Source organism: Micropterus dolomieu, linkage group LG22, assembly GCF_021292245.1.
Source record: "Micropterus dolomieu isolate WLL.071019.BEF.003 ecotype Adirondacks linkage group LG22, ASM2129224v1, whole genome shotgun sequence".
Taxonomy (NCBI): Eukaryota; Metazoa; Chordata; class Actinopteri; order Centrarchiformes; family Centrarchidae; genus Micropterus; species Micropterus dolomieu.
In genome coordinates this window covers 10336839-10353094 of record NC_060171.1, presented here as the reverse complement: position 1 = coordinate 10353094, position 16256 = coordinate 10336839, and the positions used below count along the sequence as shown (strand labels likewise).

The following is a 16256-nucleotide window of genomic DNA, read 5'->3' as shown; positions in this document are numbered from 1 at the left end:
GATAAATCGCTGCAATATAAGTAAACTATGGGTTTGTCCATCTTATGAAAGGTCTGCAGTATTAAAACATGCTCAGGTGCAAAGACTGGACATCCAAGAGTCAAAACTTTAATAATTTTTGTTATCATATCCAGCACATTTTCCGTGCTGATAATCATGCTGTACCATGCTGTAATCAGAAAGGAGATCAAATTGGACTCAATTGCAAATCTGCTTGTATGGAATGTAATTCATCAGTGCATAAATAACTTAATAAGCACGTGTTACTCATTTTGCAACATTTTTTTCACATCTAGTGATGTCACATGAAACATGGGTATTATTTTGCAATCAAAGGTCTACTTGTAAATCAAATACTCAAAATTGTCTTACTAAATTGATGGGAAATCATAGCAGATTATTGAACGTCATCAAAGGTTAAACAATTATATTAAGTCATAACTTCCATCTAGATGTACAATACAGTAAGTATTCAACATCACATGCTGCAACTGTAAATCTTTATGGTGTACATGTAGATGTGTGACACTGATGTCCCTGTCTTATGTAACGAATCCAGTTATGTATTAGCCTGCGATTATCCAACTGTGGGAGCTTCAGGGTAGAGGACACATGTTTAGAAGAAGAGCTTGATTACTGCCTTTGTCCATGAGACGCCAGAAAACACTCATGATTATTCCCTGTTCTCAGGCTTTTGTTCCTACGTACAGTATATTGATATTATGAATAAGACTATGTGCCATACTAATGTCTGAATGATCTACAGTATCAGTGTAGCCTTTGGTGGTTTTTGGGATTAGCTGGTTATCATAGAGGAGCAGACATTATGCTCAGAATTTGGTGGCAAACAAAAGGATGAGCTAAAGAACGAGTCAATATTGGACTTACATTTGACTGCAAGTAAGAAAAAATTAATGTTAATGTTCCTCTGTAGCTGGTGGATATGTAAATAATCAACTTGTAATAATATGTCAACAGTGTTTACAGCTTGTTCCCTCTGTCCACAATGCAGATGGTAAAGTATTCAACCATCTTATTTGATGGTTTGGATAGCTTGACCTGTACTAGAGACACCTTTCAGAAAAATGCCCCTAATGTCCTATATTTACGGAAGAGTTTTTCCAAAAGGCATGCATGTAGCTCAGCATCTTGATTTTGATGTTATGTTGATGCCTAAAGAATAAAGCCCTGTGTGGCTCCAGAGGGAGTTGTGTTAAGTCTGATAAATTGCCTCAAGCTACATAACTTGAGGCAGCAATGCTAAATCTCTACTCTTTTAAGGCCAATGACTGTATTGGGAGAAAACAGAGCCAATGATATCCAGTAAGTCAGCCAGACATTCATTCAATCAGTCAATCATTTAATAGGTCAGTCTGTCAGTCACTTCCTCAGTCAGTCCGCAGCTTTTCAGAGAGAGGTGAAGTTGGCACTGTTTCCTGGGATAAAGCTCCACTGTGCCTAGATGAGCTCATTCTCAGTCTTAGCATATTTTCTCACAGTGTGCCTCTCCGATGTTCTATAATCATGTATGTATGAAAACTATTTCAGCCTGACAATGTTACTAGAAATAATGATCATATTTAGTCTCACCTTGTAAAAGGACTGTTTGAAGTGAGGTATTTGGCTTGTGAATTGAGCTTCCCAGCATCCACATAGAAACTGTGAAAAAGTGAGGTAAACTGTGATCTGGCTGCAAAACCAGTGAGGATTCTCATTTGCCAGCACAGAACAGAGGGGCTGCTCCGCTTTTGTTGCACCAAGCCTTCATTCCCACCAAGTACCTTCTGAAAACAAGGGGCTCTATTTTTACCTCAGGCCACAATTTGGCTCCAGTGCTGAAGATGTTGGCTCCTAAAGGGTGTCCAACGCCCAGCCCCATCCAAACAGCACACACAGAGTCACTCTTGTGCTCCACCTCTGCCCTTTGCCAGTAAGAGCACATTCCTAAAAGTGGCTTCACACAAGGCTTCTGGCAAAATGGGATTTCCATCCCCGTGTTGTTTTCCGAATGAAAAAAAAACAATAAACAAGCAGCTTCATTGGTCCTGGGAGTCCAGGTTACACAACATGTAACATGTTTGTTTGTGTGGATGAAGGAAGGGAAGGAGGTTCGGTGTCCACATGTATTCTTGGGACTGAATTAGCTCGAGCATGTCTCCTGCAGACTGATGACCAATTTGTTTGAATTTGGACTGCAGCAGTGACCATGATGTGCTTCAGAGAGAGGAACGGGGGTAACAGAAGGGCTGGTGAGAGGCCTTTTAATGCAACTTGACAGGACTGAGCACAGTCAGTGAGCTGTGTGTTTCCTCCACAGAGAGAAATTCTTTCAGCAGCACTGGCCCCTAAACAGAGTCTGGCTGAGGGCTTGACTAACTTCTAATGTGGTCATCGGTCACGTAACATCAAGTCATTATTGACCTCATCAAACACAGGAAAAGTAATAACATACCAACTCATCAACAGGCATATTTGTCACATCACATACACAATGGGAATTCTCCTTGTGAACTAGACCAGGTCCTGATATTCCTTCTTCTCTCTCCAAGCATTAAGTACGTTGAGTACCCCTTTACACGGCAGGGAACTATTTTTACATTTTATTTTATTTTTTAGATTTTACTACAAGTATACTTAATGTGCTTTACATTAAAACTGCATAAAGTAACATTTATATTAAAATATTATGAATGATATACAACCAAATGCAACAGTAACAGAAAAAGACACACATACACAGTAACTTATAAGCATCTATTAAGGAAAATAGACCTGATCAGTCCAACTGGAGCCAAACAGTTCAGTGCTTTAAGGATTACTTGGTGAAATTTCTTGGTTCTGTTTTGTACTGGGAGCCAATGATGTGATTTAAGTACTGGAGTAAAATGTTTGGCTATGAGTGTACGCATAAAGACTAGCTGCTATGTTTTGAATTAGCTGGCGCTGAAAAAGGCAGGACAATAATTCATATAATTTATTCAGTCAGTCAGTTGAATCATATTGTGATGATTTGGTCATAGCATGTTTCCCTTCTATAAAATGTACGATTTGGAGCAATTCTTATTTTAACTAAATTAACAAAATTAGTTATTGAAGCTGTTGTTTTACACATGTAAAGAATTTGTTGTAAAATTTCATTTCCATTTGCCATATTGTGATTTACATCTCGATACTGAAAAATATCAATGTGACAATATTGATTTTAGACAAACCCAGCTCTAGTGGTGAATAAGTAAAATTTATAAATTAAAACTGAGCTGTAGAACATTGGATTGTCTTTTGTATTCTTTGTCCAATGAACTGGCATTGAAAAACAAAGCCATCAGATATGCTTCTCAGGATGCCTGAAATGATGAACTTCCAGCTGCATTCAGCCTTGCTATGACATTTGGACCATTGTCATCCTGCAGGCTACACATATGTGTTTCTCCTCTGTAATTTTTGTTTTTTCTTTTTCACTCTTTCTGATGTGATAGGACGCACAGATGACATGGAGAACATGTCCAAGGTGGAACCCTCCAATGGGCACAGCAGGCCCCTGGACATCGTGCCAAGTACAGAAGAGAAGATGGTAGACAGGGGTCAGTGGGGCAACAAGCTTGAGTTTGTTCTGTCAGTGGCCGGAGAAATTATTGGTCTGGGGAATGTCTGGCGTTTCCCCTACCTATGTTATAAGAATGGAGGAGGTGAGTGCTGGAATTACTTATCTCTTGTTTGTTATCCCGCAAAAGCTTGAGTTTCTGCATTTAGTTATTCATGTACATCAAAGGGGTGTGGGGCAGGATTGCAACCAAAACTTGGTTCAAACATGTTTTGATCTGTAGGGACATGTAATCAGTAGGTGTAGTACCCTTTTTCTTTCCCTTTGCAAGCAGTCCTGGCTGCACCATAATACTGCACACATTTTGTTGTTGAAAGAAATGTTAAATTGTTCCACCATAAATATACGGGTTCTGGTGGCTACTGAAAATTCCTTCTTTGCATTTGCTTGCAACCAATTGTGTAACAGCTAAAATAATCTTCTGAGAGGAAACGATTTTGAATTAGCTTAGGAGGGGATAATACAAGGGTTAATATGTGATCTATTCCAATGAAGTTCATGGTTTAACTGAAAATAGGAAAGGAGTCAAACAAATGTTTGTAGCCAGTTTGCTAATGACTGAAAGACCTACATGTGAGCTTCCTGTCAAAGGCTAAAACTGACAAACAATATGTCCTATAGTAAGTAAAATTCTTCAACTAACATCATTTTTCGAATTACTTTGTGTCATGATCTTTGCTTGTATACCAGTAGACTGCTTTAAATGTAGAAATGGTTATTTTTTAAATCTATTTTTGAATGAAAGAAAGAAAGACAGATAGATACTACTACTACTACTTCTACTCTACATTTCTTAAGGCCATATTGAAGGTATCTGAGAACTGTTCCTTATAATCTGTGTGCTTGTACAGGTGCCTTCTTTATCCCATACCTCATCTTCCTGTTTGCTTGTGGGATCCCGGTCTTCTTCCTGGAGACGGCACTGGGTCAATACACCAGTGAGGGAGGCATCACCTGCTGGAGAAAAATCTGCCCATTGTTTGAAGGTAATCTATCAATTTCCTAAAAGAAAATCGAGTTAATGGATGTTTAATTATGTTAAAAACACTTTACAGCACCAAGAGCCCAGGAGTTCTAGAGCCATGCACTGACAAGATCTGTTTATTTTACACTTGTATGACATAATTAAGATGTTTCCTGTACTTTTTAAAAATGTAAGTGTGGGGGATTATCCATCTTCATGGTGTTTTGCATGTAAACGTAATGATATAATGATGACGGTATGTGTGCTACTCTGAAACAATGGGTTGCTTGTGTACCACAGAGGACATACCAAGATTTATGAGAACAAACCAGTGACAACATTTAAACATGTATGTGTGGGATGAAAGAGGAATTTCAGACATGCGTGTATCCTTTTCAGTGTACACTATGCATATTTGTTCATACAGGATATGTGTGACTTTGTGTGTCTGTGGTTGTGTGTCAAACCAGTACGTATGCAGGTGGGATGGTGGTAAATGTAGTTGTGATGGCTGCAAAGCAACCAGCACTGTTTCATTTCCTGCCAAATCTGTGCCTATTATATTGTATCTTGCATTTAAATTACTTTACAGTCATTTGAAAGTGCAGCAACAGTAAGCTGAGGGTGGGTTTAATCAAAAACTGCAATGGCCTTTTTTCCGAAGTTAAATTATGCCTCTTTGTCTTGTTTCTTTTTTCTGAATGGAACTGTCTGGTCATGGATTCAAAATAATTTCTGTGAGTCATTTGAGATAAACTACAGTTATTTCTTACATGTGAAGCTGCAAATTAAATCAAATTTGTAGTGTTCTTCTGCTGTCGAGTACAGCACAAAAGTACACTCACTGCAACCCTAGGTGTGCTTGTTTTATGCCATCCAAGCTGTCTTTGAGGCATAGTGTGAACAGAAAGTTCCAATAAGTCCGCCTCGCCCACCTTAAACGGTAGAGACTGTTATGATTGATACATTCTGCACATGCACATCCTTATTTCTACCTGATTTGTTCTAATTTCAGTAAATTAAGATGACCCCACTGCACATACTGCGGTGTATAAAGCCATAATGCAGAGTTTCTCTTTGGTCCCAACTCACACGCCAAACCCAATTTTTTAAATATATAATACAGGTTTTTTTTATTTCCAGGAGTGGGTTATGCCACCCAGGTGATTGTTGCTCTGCTTAACGTCTACTACATCATTGTGTTAGCCTGGGCCATCTTCTACCTTTCCAACTCTTTCACTTGGGATCTGCCCTGGGCCTCTTGCAACAACACCTGGAACACAGGTGAGACACATGACACTATGCCAAAAGCAAAAGATGTGCTTCTGATAGACAAATCCAAAGTCTCCATTTTGACATGATTATGGAGGTCTGAATAAACGTTTTAGTCAACTGAGGATGACAGAATCTGTCTGTCGGTCCAACACATTTGGCCATACTAAAATATCTCAACATTCATGGTCCACAGATGAATCCTAATGACTTTGGTGATTCCTTTCCTTTTCCTATAAAGCCAACGTGAGGTTGACATTTTGGACTTTTAGTGAAATGTCTCAATAGCTCCTGTTTTTTTTGCACAGATGTTAATTTCCCCCTCAGGATTAATTACTAATTTTGGTGATTGTCATTGTCGCTATCGTAAGTTAAATTTTTAACTTGTCCAGTATTTTGGTTTAAGTTTATATTTTCACCAAATACCTTAAAAACAAAGACATTCCCATCAGCTCTAGCTGTACTTTGCTAATTAGTGTATATCAGCATGCTAACACCCTAAGCTAAAATGGTGAACATGGTAAACATAACTGCTAAACATCAGCATGTTAGCATTGAACTGCTAGCATGACTGTAGACCTGTAGTAGCCTAGGGTTTATATAAACTTTAATGTTTCAAATATTGCAGTTATTTTCTGGTGTTCCCCTGCCTCATTTATTAATTTATAGTTTAATTGTATCTTAAGGTTGTGAATGTTCCTGCGCTATTTCACTTCTCTATCTCAGTGGTGGCATTATTTCGCTTGCCTGTGTGTAACTTGGAAACCTCAGAGAAAGCTTGGATTTCTTCACAGGACTGAATGTCTTTTTGTCTTTCCTTCATTCAAGATTCCTGTATGGCATTTCAGAGGGGGAATAGCTCCATCAATCACCATGAGAACACCACCTCTCCCGTCATTGAGTTCTGGGAGTAAGTGCCTTTTTGTATGGCCATGTCCTCAAATGGCCTTAGGTGCCAAGATAATCACCTAGTATTCAATAAGTAATTTAATCTTCTATTCTTAAATAAATACTGGATTTTTTTTGGCTTTTTAAAAATGTTTGATTGTTAGACTAGATACATCTGGTTTTGAAGTGTTGAAGCTTTGCTACAAGGGTTTTTGAATTGCTTATAGACCTATTGTTTCTTAGCTTCTGGAATATACTGGAATAGTGTGAGCATACGCTAAAAGTGGTATATAATCAATTCTAAGATTAGCTAAACTATTTCTAGTGTTTGTTCTATTTGTGTGTGTGTCCCAGGCGAAGAGTGCTGAGAATTTCCCCAGGTATTGATCACATTGGCTCTCTGAATACTGATCTGGTTATCTGTCTGGCCATTGCATGGGTCATCTGCTACTTCTGCATTTGGAAGGGAGTAAAGTCTACTGGCAAGGTGAAACCTCTCCTTCATTCATCACAGACAGATATTAATTATACAATAGAAATATGATAGTCAGATCATATCTTCAATGGCATTCTGCAGCACTTATAAAAGTGCTTTTTACACTTTGCTCTGGTTTTAATATATGCTTGCTGCATGGCCAGGTCTGCCCTCCTTATGCATGAAATAGAGGCAAAAATAATAAATAATACACAAACTGGGTAGCTAGCATAATCAGTGTTAGCCACGATGACTAAATGCTCAAAGATTGGCACCTACTGACCTACCTACCACCTAACTCAAACTTCATCAACTGAAAATCCACACACCAAACACAATATATTAATAATTTTTCCAGAACCTTGTATAACATTGTCACTGATTTAACACAATATAACAGTCAAATTTAAGTATAAACACATAAAGGTAGAATTTCAGAAAGGGAGGCATTGCCATAGGTATTGTAGACATATTTCTGATTAGAAACTGCTACCGTTTCCCTTTAGGTGGTTTACTTCACAGCCACTTTCCCTTATGCCATGCTACTGATCCTGCTGATCAGAGGAGTCACCCTTCCAGGAGCCTCCAGGGGAATCCACTTCTACCTCTACCCCGACCTGGGACGGCTGTCTGACCCACAGGTAGGATGGAAATGCACTTCCAGACCCATAGCCTTCTTATCTTGAACATTCATAGAAACACAAACTCTTACACTAGCAGATACAATGCAAAACATTTTAATGCTTTCCAAAATGTTTTGATGGATACAGATTAATTAGACATCCATGCTGGTCATACTCATAAAATTTTTTCAGCACATCTTTAAGAACTTTAAGAACTAAGTTATTCAAAGTTTCGGGTCATGCAAAACCAGCTCATTCTCCCAGGCTCACTAAAAGTAATGCCATCTGCATTTAGGGCGCAAACGATTCATTGATTAAATCGATTACTAAATGCAAATTCTTTGCATAAAGTGTTTGTTTAATCCATACTATTATTAACTATTATTACTGTCGCACATCGCGCTTATGCCAGGGACAAAGAAGAAAGTGTCCAAGGTATGGGATTATTTCAAGCTAAAGAAAACAACAAGTCTGAAATGTTATCGTCCGTCCACCGTAAAATTAAACTTATGTCGCCTCGGCCACAGCACGACGGCACCTGATCGGAAAGCACCCGGTGTTCTGCCAGCGGACCACAGACAAGGTAACAGTAACTGCAACTTTAGCATTTAACTGAAATCACGATTGGCTGTTGAGTTGAAGGCTAGCCAAAGTAAGCTGTTTCGTGTGCAGGATCGCTCATTTCCCGTTTCGCATTTCATGTGTGTTTTCTTGACAAAACGTGGTTTGGAGATCAGCGTCCGATGACAGAGCCGCTGTCAGCTCGTGTAGTGTGTGACTCCCTGTCACTGATCAGTCACGTAGTGTGAACGCCACAACCACTTCAAGTCCACCACCACTAGAGCTCTGAGCAAGCTAGCTGCAGGGTGCTATCAAAGTTACAAAACAATGCCAAACAAATTAATTTCTGCATTTGACCATTTCTTTTTCTCATTTATAATGTTAGTGTCAGAACATATCTATCAAGTAAATATACACACAGCAGAAACACACACACTCACCTACCGGCAGAATGGGCTTCCTTATAACAACAAAGCTAATGCTGAACTATCTACTCTGCACCAGCTCTGCCCTTTTGAATGCCATTTTAACAGTTGGAAACGCGAGTTTTCATATAGAGCATGCCCCCTGGCTACCCAGAGGTGGAAGCTAGAAATTGAAGCTTGAGTATCCTGTCGTTATTTCTTTCCAACTACGTCACTGCACTTCAAATGAAGAACTACTTGGCAAACTCTGCTTTCTCTGTCAATATAGTAATGATCAACACTGATTGGAAATTTACATAAAATGTGCAAAATTTTCCCTTTAAATCTGGCAGCAGTGTAGAGATACTGATGCTGACCAGTGACCCAAAAGTTGTTGCTTAAATCAGGACCATGTGGAGGAAGTTGCTATCATCTGGTATAACCATTATTGGTTTTGTATAAGGATGTCATTTTAGGAATTAAAAGCTTTCTATTGACTTCCCTCCTGGAAGAAATACATCATATTTCAATCTTTAATCAGCTTAGTAAAAACAAAGTGAACATCAGAAAGGCTGGAGAAACACTGAGAGAGTCATGTTAGCTCGCCGGCTAACGGCGAGCAGTTGCTAATGTTATCCAGTACAAAGTTGTATCACTTTCCACATTACTTCATCCAACTAACCTATCCTGTGTACAACCGGTATGAGGTCAAAGCGTTGACTTAGCCTGCAAGTAAGGATGTAACGGTAAAAAGCAAATGGGGAGCGATTTGTTTACTAGCCTAACGCTATAGTGATGTAAGGCAGGGCAGCCAGCTAACGCTACATTAGCTCAGATCTGCCGCTGTTTGCTTTCAATTTAGATTTATTGTCTTTTACCGATACTCAGGTAAACAGCTTATCCACCTCTCAGGCATATAATATACAAAAATGCAACAAAACACCGACAATAACACAGAGGAAGATCCACTAACGTTACAGTAAAGTTTAAACTAACTGTTGTAAAGTGTGACAACAATCTCATTTATAATATTCATTCTAGCTCACTAACCTTTTCGTTATCATTAGTACATTTAGCTGTGTTGACATTGCTGAGCCTCAGGTGAAAGATACACTGATAGTAATCTTAATTACTGAAAAACAAACAGGCGAGCTAACAATGTAGCACATCGGCTAAATGCAGTAAATGTAACATTATCATGTAACGAGCATGGATTAGTTCAACCTCAAGCAGCTGATACTGTAACATTGCAGTGGGAGTTTACCTGAGTTTCCAGTATGTTTTGTGAAGCTGTCTCCCTGTCTGTCTATAGCCGCTATCACACTGCCTTTTTTTCCTTGGTAGAAACTGAGCCTGAACATGTCTGGAGAAAAGCCGCATACTGCATGCTGGTGTTTCTGCGTTGAATGCAGGATCTCTGTATGAAAGCGGTTGTGTTTCGGGTTATGCTCGCTCATGAGTTCCAGCAAGTATGCATACCTGGTTGCAATGTTAAAACCGCACCGCTAGTGGCCGCTGAAAACTCTATAATGCCCCTTTAACTTCAATTATAATAATTGTGTCAGTGTTGTGACACAGCTTGTTTTTGCTGCCCTCAAGTGTTAATAACATTACATTACATCATATTTTTAAACTGAACATAAGCAGTTTTAACAAACAAGCAATGCTGCTGCAGTTTTTATTGAGGGTACAGTATCATTTAATAATGTGTGCAGCAGAATGCTAAGGACTTTTCATTACTGAATAAAGAGAATTGACTGGGGAGGGTGGTGGTAACATGGACTTTTCAATTTATTCTTTACTTGCTGTTAGATTGCAACCAGTGTGAAAAAGAGGGGGCCTCTTCAATCCCTCTCAGGGCTCAGGGGATGAATACAAGCCCAGTGTGTGCAGGCCAAGACAAGCTAGGCTGGTGGAGTGGATGCATTGGGAATACCTGCCTTTGTCTTATGTTGTGTCCAGAGCTTATGTTGTTGGTTGGGCCCCCAGTCAATCAGATCTTTAGTGCTGGCTGCCAGCTATCTAACACATGCCCCAGTGCCCTGGGAGCACTCTGCTAGAATTGTAAGCATAAAGAGAAACCTCATTTGAATTTTGAAGTGTGAGTGAGTTTTCAAAGAGAGGTTGGAAAAGCGCTGCACTTTATGCCTAGGCAGACTGGGATGGATAATATTCTTTGCTGGGTGGGTGATGTCAGGATAGTGGTGGGGTTAAGAGTTTTGGGGTATGGAGTTTCGGGATTTGATGCATGGGGAGTCGGACTGTGTTTTTAGAAAGAGATGAGGTGTGTGAGAGGAGGTGACTCACCTCACTTTAATATGAAAAGGTACATAGAAGGCTGTGTGAAAATCAGCCTTGCAAGGGACATCACTTAGTTGAAAAGACTCCACAACTAACTTGTCTGTGGCTCTGGTGCTGCTGTGGTGGAGAGCAGTCCCTAACACTTGATGTAGTAAGAATTTGGTGTTTCATGACATTAGCTTTTGTGTTGTTAATGAAATGTTTCCATAACAAACAGCAGACACAGGCCTTTCTCATAAGTGTGGCTTCAATGGTAATGTGGAAATCCACAATATTACATTTTGCAGCGGATAATGTTAGTAACTGGTCAGCGTTAGTAACTAGTCAGCGTTAGCCAGCGAGCTAACATTATCTAACTTGAGCCAACTAAAGCAAAAAATCATACGTTTCACATGCTTCACAGTAATGTTAGTTTACCTGTCCAAAAGGATGAAAGCCAACTCTGTGTCGGTTTTTATATCCAAAACAAAGAGGTCTCTCTGTGACTCAAACACCTTTCCGATGTTGACTGTGTTTTCACCCCAAGTCGATCTGATTCTCATTTGTTTTGACCGGCTTCAGCACATTTTCTGGTTTCATTGGACTCCATGTTGTTAGCTGCGATGTTGTTGTATGTAAGGTAAAGTATAAGCTAGAGGCTTGGTAGCAATGGGATTTGTCTTCACATAGAATTCGACATACTGGCCGTCAGAGGTAACAGAATAACCCGGCAAGTGGATCGTTTTTATGTGAGGTTACAGACCCTTCTCACACAGGCAATAAAAAAGTAATTAATTTCATTTAAAAAACTATAGCCCCTTTAAAAAAAAATGTCCTGATCAGCAGACAGAAGTAACTTTTCCCATGGGACACCTCAAGGTCAACATAACAAAAAACTAAAACAAAAAATGTTATGTGAGTTCACCTGTGTTTAAATTGTTATTACTTATAATTATTATTATTATTATTAATTGTTAAATATATTTTCTCTATTTGATTATCTTGTTCCTATTCTGTCCTAAGGTATGGATGGATGCTGGAACTCAGATCTTCTTTTCCTATGCCATCTGCCTTGGTTGCCTCACCGCCCTGGGAAGCTACAATAAATATAACAACAACTGCTACAGGTCAGGACTGAAAGGATAATGCATTTTGCCTTACTACAGAACAATACCTCTATATTTTGTATTTAACCTGTTGATTTACCTTAAATTACAATAAAAGTTTACATGAAAGGAGTAAAATCTCTAGTCCAGACAATGTTGGGTACCATTTCCAGCCCATTAAAACAGTTAATGCAGTTCTTAATTGTTATGTGCCCCTCTGTGTTATTTCCAGGGATTGCCTGTGCCTCTGTTTCCTGAACAGCGGTACCAGTTTTGTTGCAGGTTTTGCCATCTTCTCCATCTTAGGATTTATGTCCTATGAGCAGAACGTGCCCATCTCAGAAGTGGCTGAATCTGGTTCGTTTGTCTTTTACTTTTTTTCTTTCTTATGCTAAAAGTGAGGCACTGCAATTCAACCAAAATACTGTGTATATATATACACAAACACACAAACTCACACACACACACACACACACATATATATATGTATAGAGAGAGAGCGAGAGAGAGAGAGAGTGAGTACACCCCTCACATTTTTGTAAATATTTGTAAAAATAGTGCTGGGTTGCATTGTTATGCGCAAAATTAAATAATGAATTGTAAAGTACTGGATAACTATATACACAAAAGTGCAATAACATGTGGTTTGCAAACACTTTAAACAAATAAGGTGCTTTTTACCAGCAGTATTCCCTTTACACTGTAGCAATAAAATATTTCTTGTAAATCTCAACTTAAACATTAATGTAATCAAATCAAATATAAAACCAAAGCTATTTGCCTCTGCCAGGGCATTACCTTTTATCTAGCTTGTTAAAGCAAGTTACCATCAGAGTCCAGTTTTATTGGGTTTTTTTCTGAACAGGTATCAGCAGAAACATTTTTCTTTCATCAGGGAGCAGCATAAACAGTCTAGGGCAGTCTAGTAGCAAGTGTCCCTGTTAGAGTTAGAGAGGGAAGTGGTCAAGCACAAGGTGCCAATATATCCTCATCATCATGGATCATGTGTAAAATGAGGCTATTATTGATGTATGATTCATGCATGAGGGTGAGTAGTGAGTAGTTTACTTACTTAAAAGATACAGACATGTTATTCTGTCACCATTTTGATATCATAAAGGTCACTCACTTTAGATGATCAGAAAATGATTTATTTAGCAAGCAGGACAGGTTTAGGGGAATGTGCGAAACCCCCCCCCCCCCCCAAAAAAAATGATATGATACAATCCAAACTCATAACTTGAGCAAGAATGACCAATAATGCTATTTTTAATGAGGATATGACATTTAAAATCTGTTTAACTCAGGTCCAGGTTTGGCCTTTATAGCCTATCCCCGTGCTGTGTCCATGATGCCTTTCTCCCCTCTATGGGCCTGCTTTTTCTTCATTATGATTGTTTTTCTGGGACTAGACAGTCAGGTGAGACCAACATTTGCAGCACACAAACAATATCACATTTTCAAATGATCACAAAGTACCGTGAATTATTTATCTAGCAAATGTGCATGGATCAGCATTGTCAGCAGCACACAGTACACTCACATGCACAAACAAACAAACATACATACACACATATAAACAATACAAATATCTCGTACTTTTTTCTTGATCAGTTTGTGTGTGTGGAGAGCCTGGTGACAGCCATGGTGGACATGTATCCCTCCACCTTCCGGCGTAAAAACCGCAGGGAGCTTTTCATCCTGGCAGTGGCTGTGGTGTCCTTCCTCTTTGGGCTCATCATGCTGACAGAGGTTGGTCTCAGTCACCTCACTTCATAATGTTTTTATAGAATTATCATGTACTCTTGCCCAAAGGATGATAACCGTACATCACTAACTTCTATGTAAAATCACTTTAATCAGCTATAATAAAATAATACAAAGAACATAAGAAACAGTGGCTTACTTGCAACTGTGGCTTGATGGAGCCCTTTTGTGTTTCACTCCTAACTGAAGAAAACTTTCTTGTCTTTGAGATTGATGACAATCTACCAAACTCATGCTGCTTCTTGTTAGCAGCCTTCGGTCCACAGCAGATTCTCTTAAAATCCTGTTATGCCACCAAATGTTTCTTTATCTCTGTGTTGTCTTTTCAACAAAAGCTTTGCTGTGTAACACTTTGCAGAGTTGTCTTCCAGTATAAAATGGCTTTCATGTTAAACCCATGTTTGTCTCCACAGGGAGGCATGTACATCTTCCAGCTCTTTGACTACTATGCAGCCAGTGGGATGTGCCTTCTCTTTGTGGCTGTTTTTGAGACTGTTTGCATTGCTTGGATTTATGGTGAGTGTGTTAGGAAGGCTGTTCTGGAATACTTGAAGGGGGTATTTAAAAGACAAAGGCTTTATTCTTCCTAGGCACTATTCATCCCTGTCCACACAGCCTCACAGGCTCTGTTTCTTGGACCCATAGATTGAGAGGCATAAGGTAGAGTGAAGGGGGTGTTATTTCAATCATTTGGTTTATTTACTGAAAACCAATAATAAGAAAAATCACAATTCCTGCCAGTCATGAAGATTCTTAATGTAATGTGTTTCTTTATACATTTCTGCTGTTCAAATAGAGTGAATCTTGACACAGATGATAGATATTAGATGATTATATATATATATATATATATATATATATATATATATATATATATATATATATTAATGTCGCCACTGTGTTTCCCTCATCTCCCCTAGGTGCGGACCGTTTCTATGACAACATAGAGGACATGATTGGCTATCGCCCTAGCCCTGTCATCAAATACTGCTGGCTTTTCTTCACCCCTGCAACATGCTTTGTGGGTTTCCCATTAATTTTTATTATACATACTTTTACGCTACTCTTGTGAAAGCAGAGCATCCTCTACTGGCCAACACTGAAAATACATTTCAATTTACAAACTTCTGCAAATGGTTAAATAAAGCTTTCTTTATCTACAGTATATGTTAAAAAATAAGACAGAATTTAATGATCATGATCAGCTATTTACTTTACTGGTATTTCAAATATCAGATATGTAGCATAGTCAGCATCTAACCTTACAGACCATGAAATCTCTCTCTCTGTCTCTGTAAACAGGGAACCTTTGCATTTGCCTTGATCAAGTACTCACCTCTGAAGTATAACAATGAATATGTATACCCATGGTGGGGCAATGGCATAGGCTGGACCCTGGCCCTGTCTTCTATGCTGTGTATTCCTGTCTGGGTAGCAGTGAAACTGTACTACACCCCTGGAACACTGAGAGAGGTAAGTTTTGCCTAAATTTAGATGCAAATGAATAAATGACTCTGCCAGTGAATAATAACCCAACTCTGCAGTTCCCTGCAGAACCTTTGTTTTGATTCCATGGCCTGCAGCTCAACTGTTCAGTTCATTCTCACTGCTGTCTCTGAGCTTGTTTGGTCTGAGAAACCCACTGTACACTACCTTCCCAGAACCAAATGGCAGACAGAGAAGTTAGCAACTAGCTGAATGTAGTGGAACATTTGGCAGCTAAAGACCCAAATATTTCCCTCAGGAGGAGACGCTGAAACTGAGCTTGGATAGCCAGAAACACAACTCCAAATAATTGCTGTTGTTGCTCTGTATCTGCTGGACGTGGTGTGTCATTTGGATGATAAACAAATAGATCCTGTTATCATATCATTTCAATAATACAATGTGTAATTCAGTATGGAGCAGTACGATCAGTGCATGGTGCAGCTGTCTATGGTCAGCTTAAAGCTAGACTGCTATTTGCTCAAAAAATATGGATCAAACGTTTGAGTCAAGTTTTCAAACTGTGTAAGCTAACAGAATGTTGTCTGTTGAGTTTGGGTTCTGGGTAGGCCTCTCTGTTCCTAGCACTGAATGTAAAAAGGAGCGATTAAATTGAACTGTTGCACTGTGGCCACTTATTTGTAATGTCTGATGTAATATACAGGTTCATCTCAGAAAATCTGAATATCATGAAAAGTATTTTTTTTCCCGTAATTTAAGTAAAAAAATTAAACTTTCATATATTCTAGATTCATTACACATAAAGGGAAATAATTCATGCCTATTTTGTTTTACTCTTAATGATTACGGCTTACAGCTCATGAAAATCA

At 38.9% G+C, this 16256-nt stretch overlaps 1 protein-coding gene across 1 annotated transcript in view; it reads left to right on the top strand.

Annotated features, from left to right (window-relative positions):
- Positions 1-3475: 3475 nt before the first annotated feature.
- Positions 3476-16256, top strand: part of slc6a13 (solute carrier family 6 member 13) — a 16562-nt gene continuing 3781 nt past the window's right edge. Inside the window, exons 1-13 of the mRNA XM_046037157.1 lie at positions 3476-3686; positions 4453-4587; positions 5709-5849; positions 6666-6747; positions 7080-7212; positions 7707-7841; positions 12092-12195; positions 12407-12531; positions 13482-13594; positions 13789-13926; positions 14355-14457; positions 14862-14962; positions 15244-15414. Of these exons, the coding sequence (XP_045893113.1) occupies positions 3491-3686; positions 4453-4587; positions 5709-5849; positions 6666-6747; positions 7080-7212; positions 7707-7841; positions 12092-12195; positions 12407-12531; positions 13482-13594; positions 13789-13926; positions 14355-14457; positions 14862-14962; positions 15244-15414 (1677 nt within the window). The 5' untranslated portion in view covers positions 3476-3490. The remainder of the gene's footprint in view (positions 3687-4452; positions 4588-5708; positions 5850-6665; positions 6748-7079; positions 7213-7706; positions 7842-12091; positions 12196-12406; positions 12532-13481; positions 13595-13788; positions 13927-14354; positions 14458-14861; positions 14963-15243; positions 15415-16256) is intronic.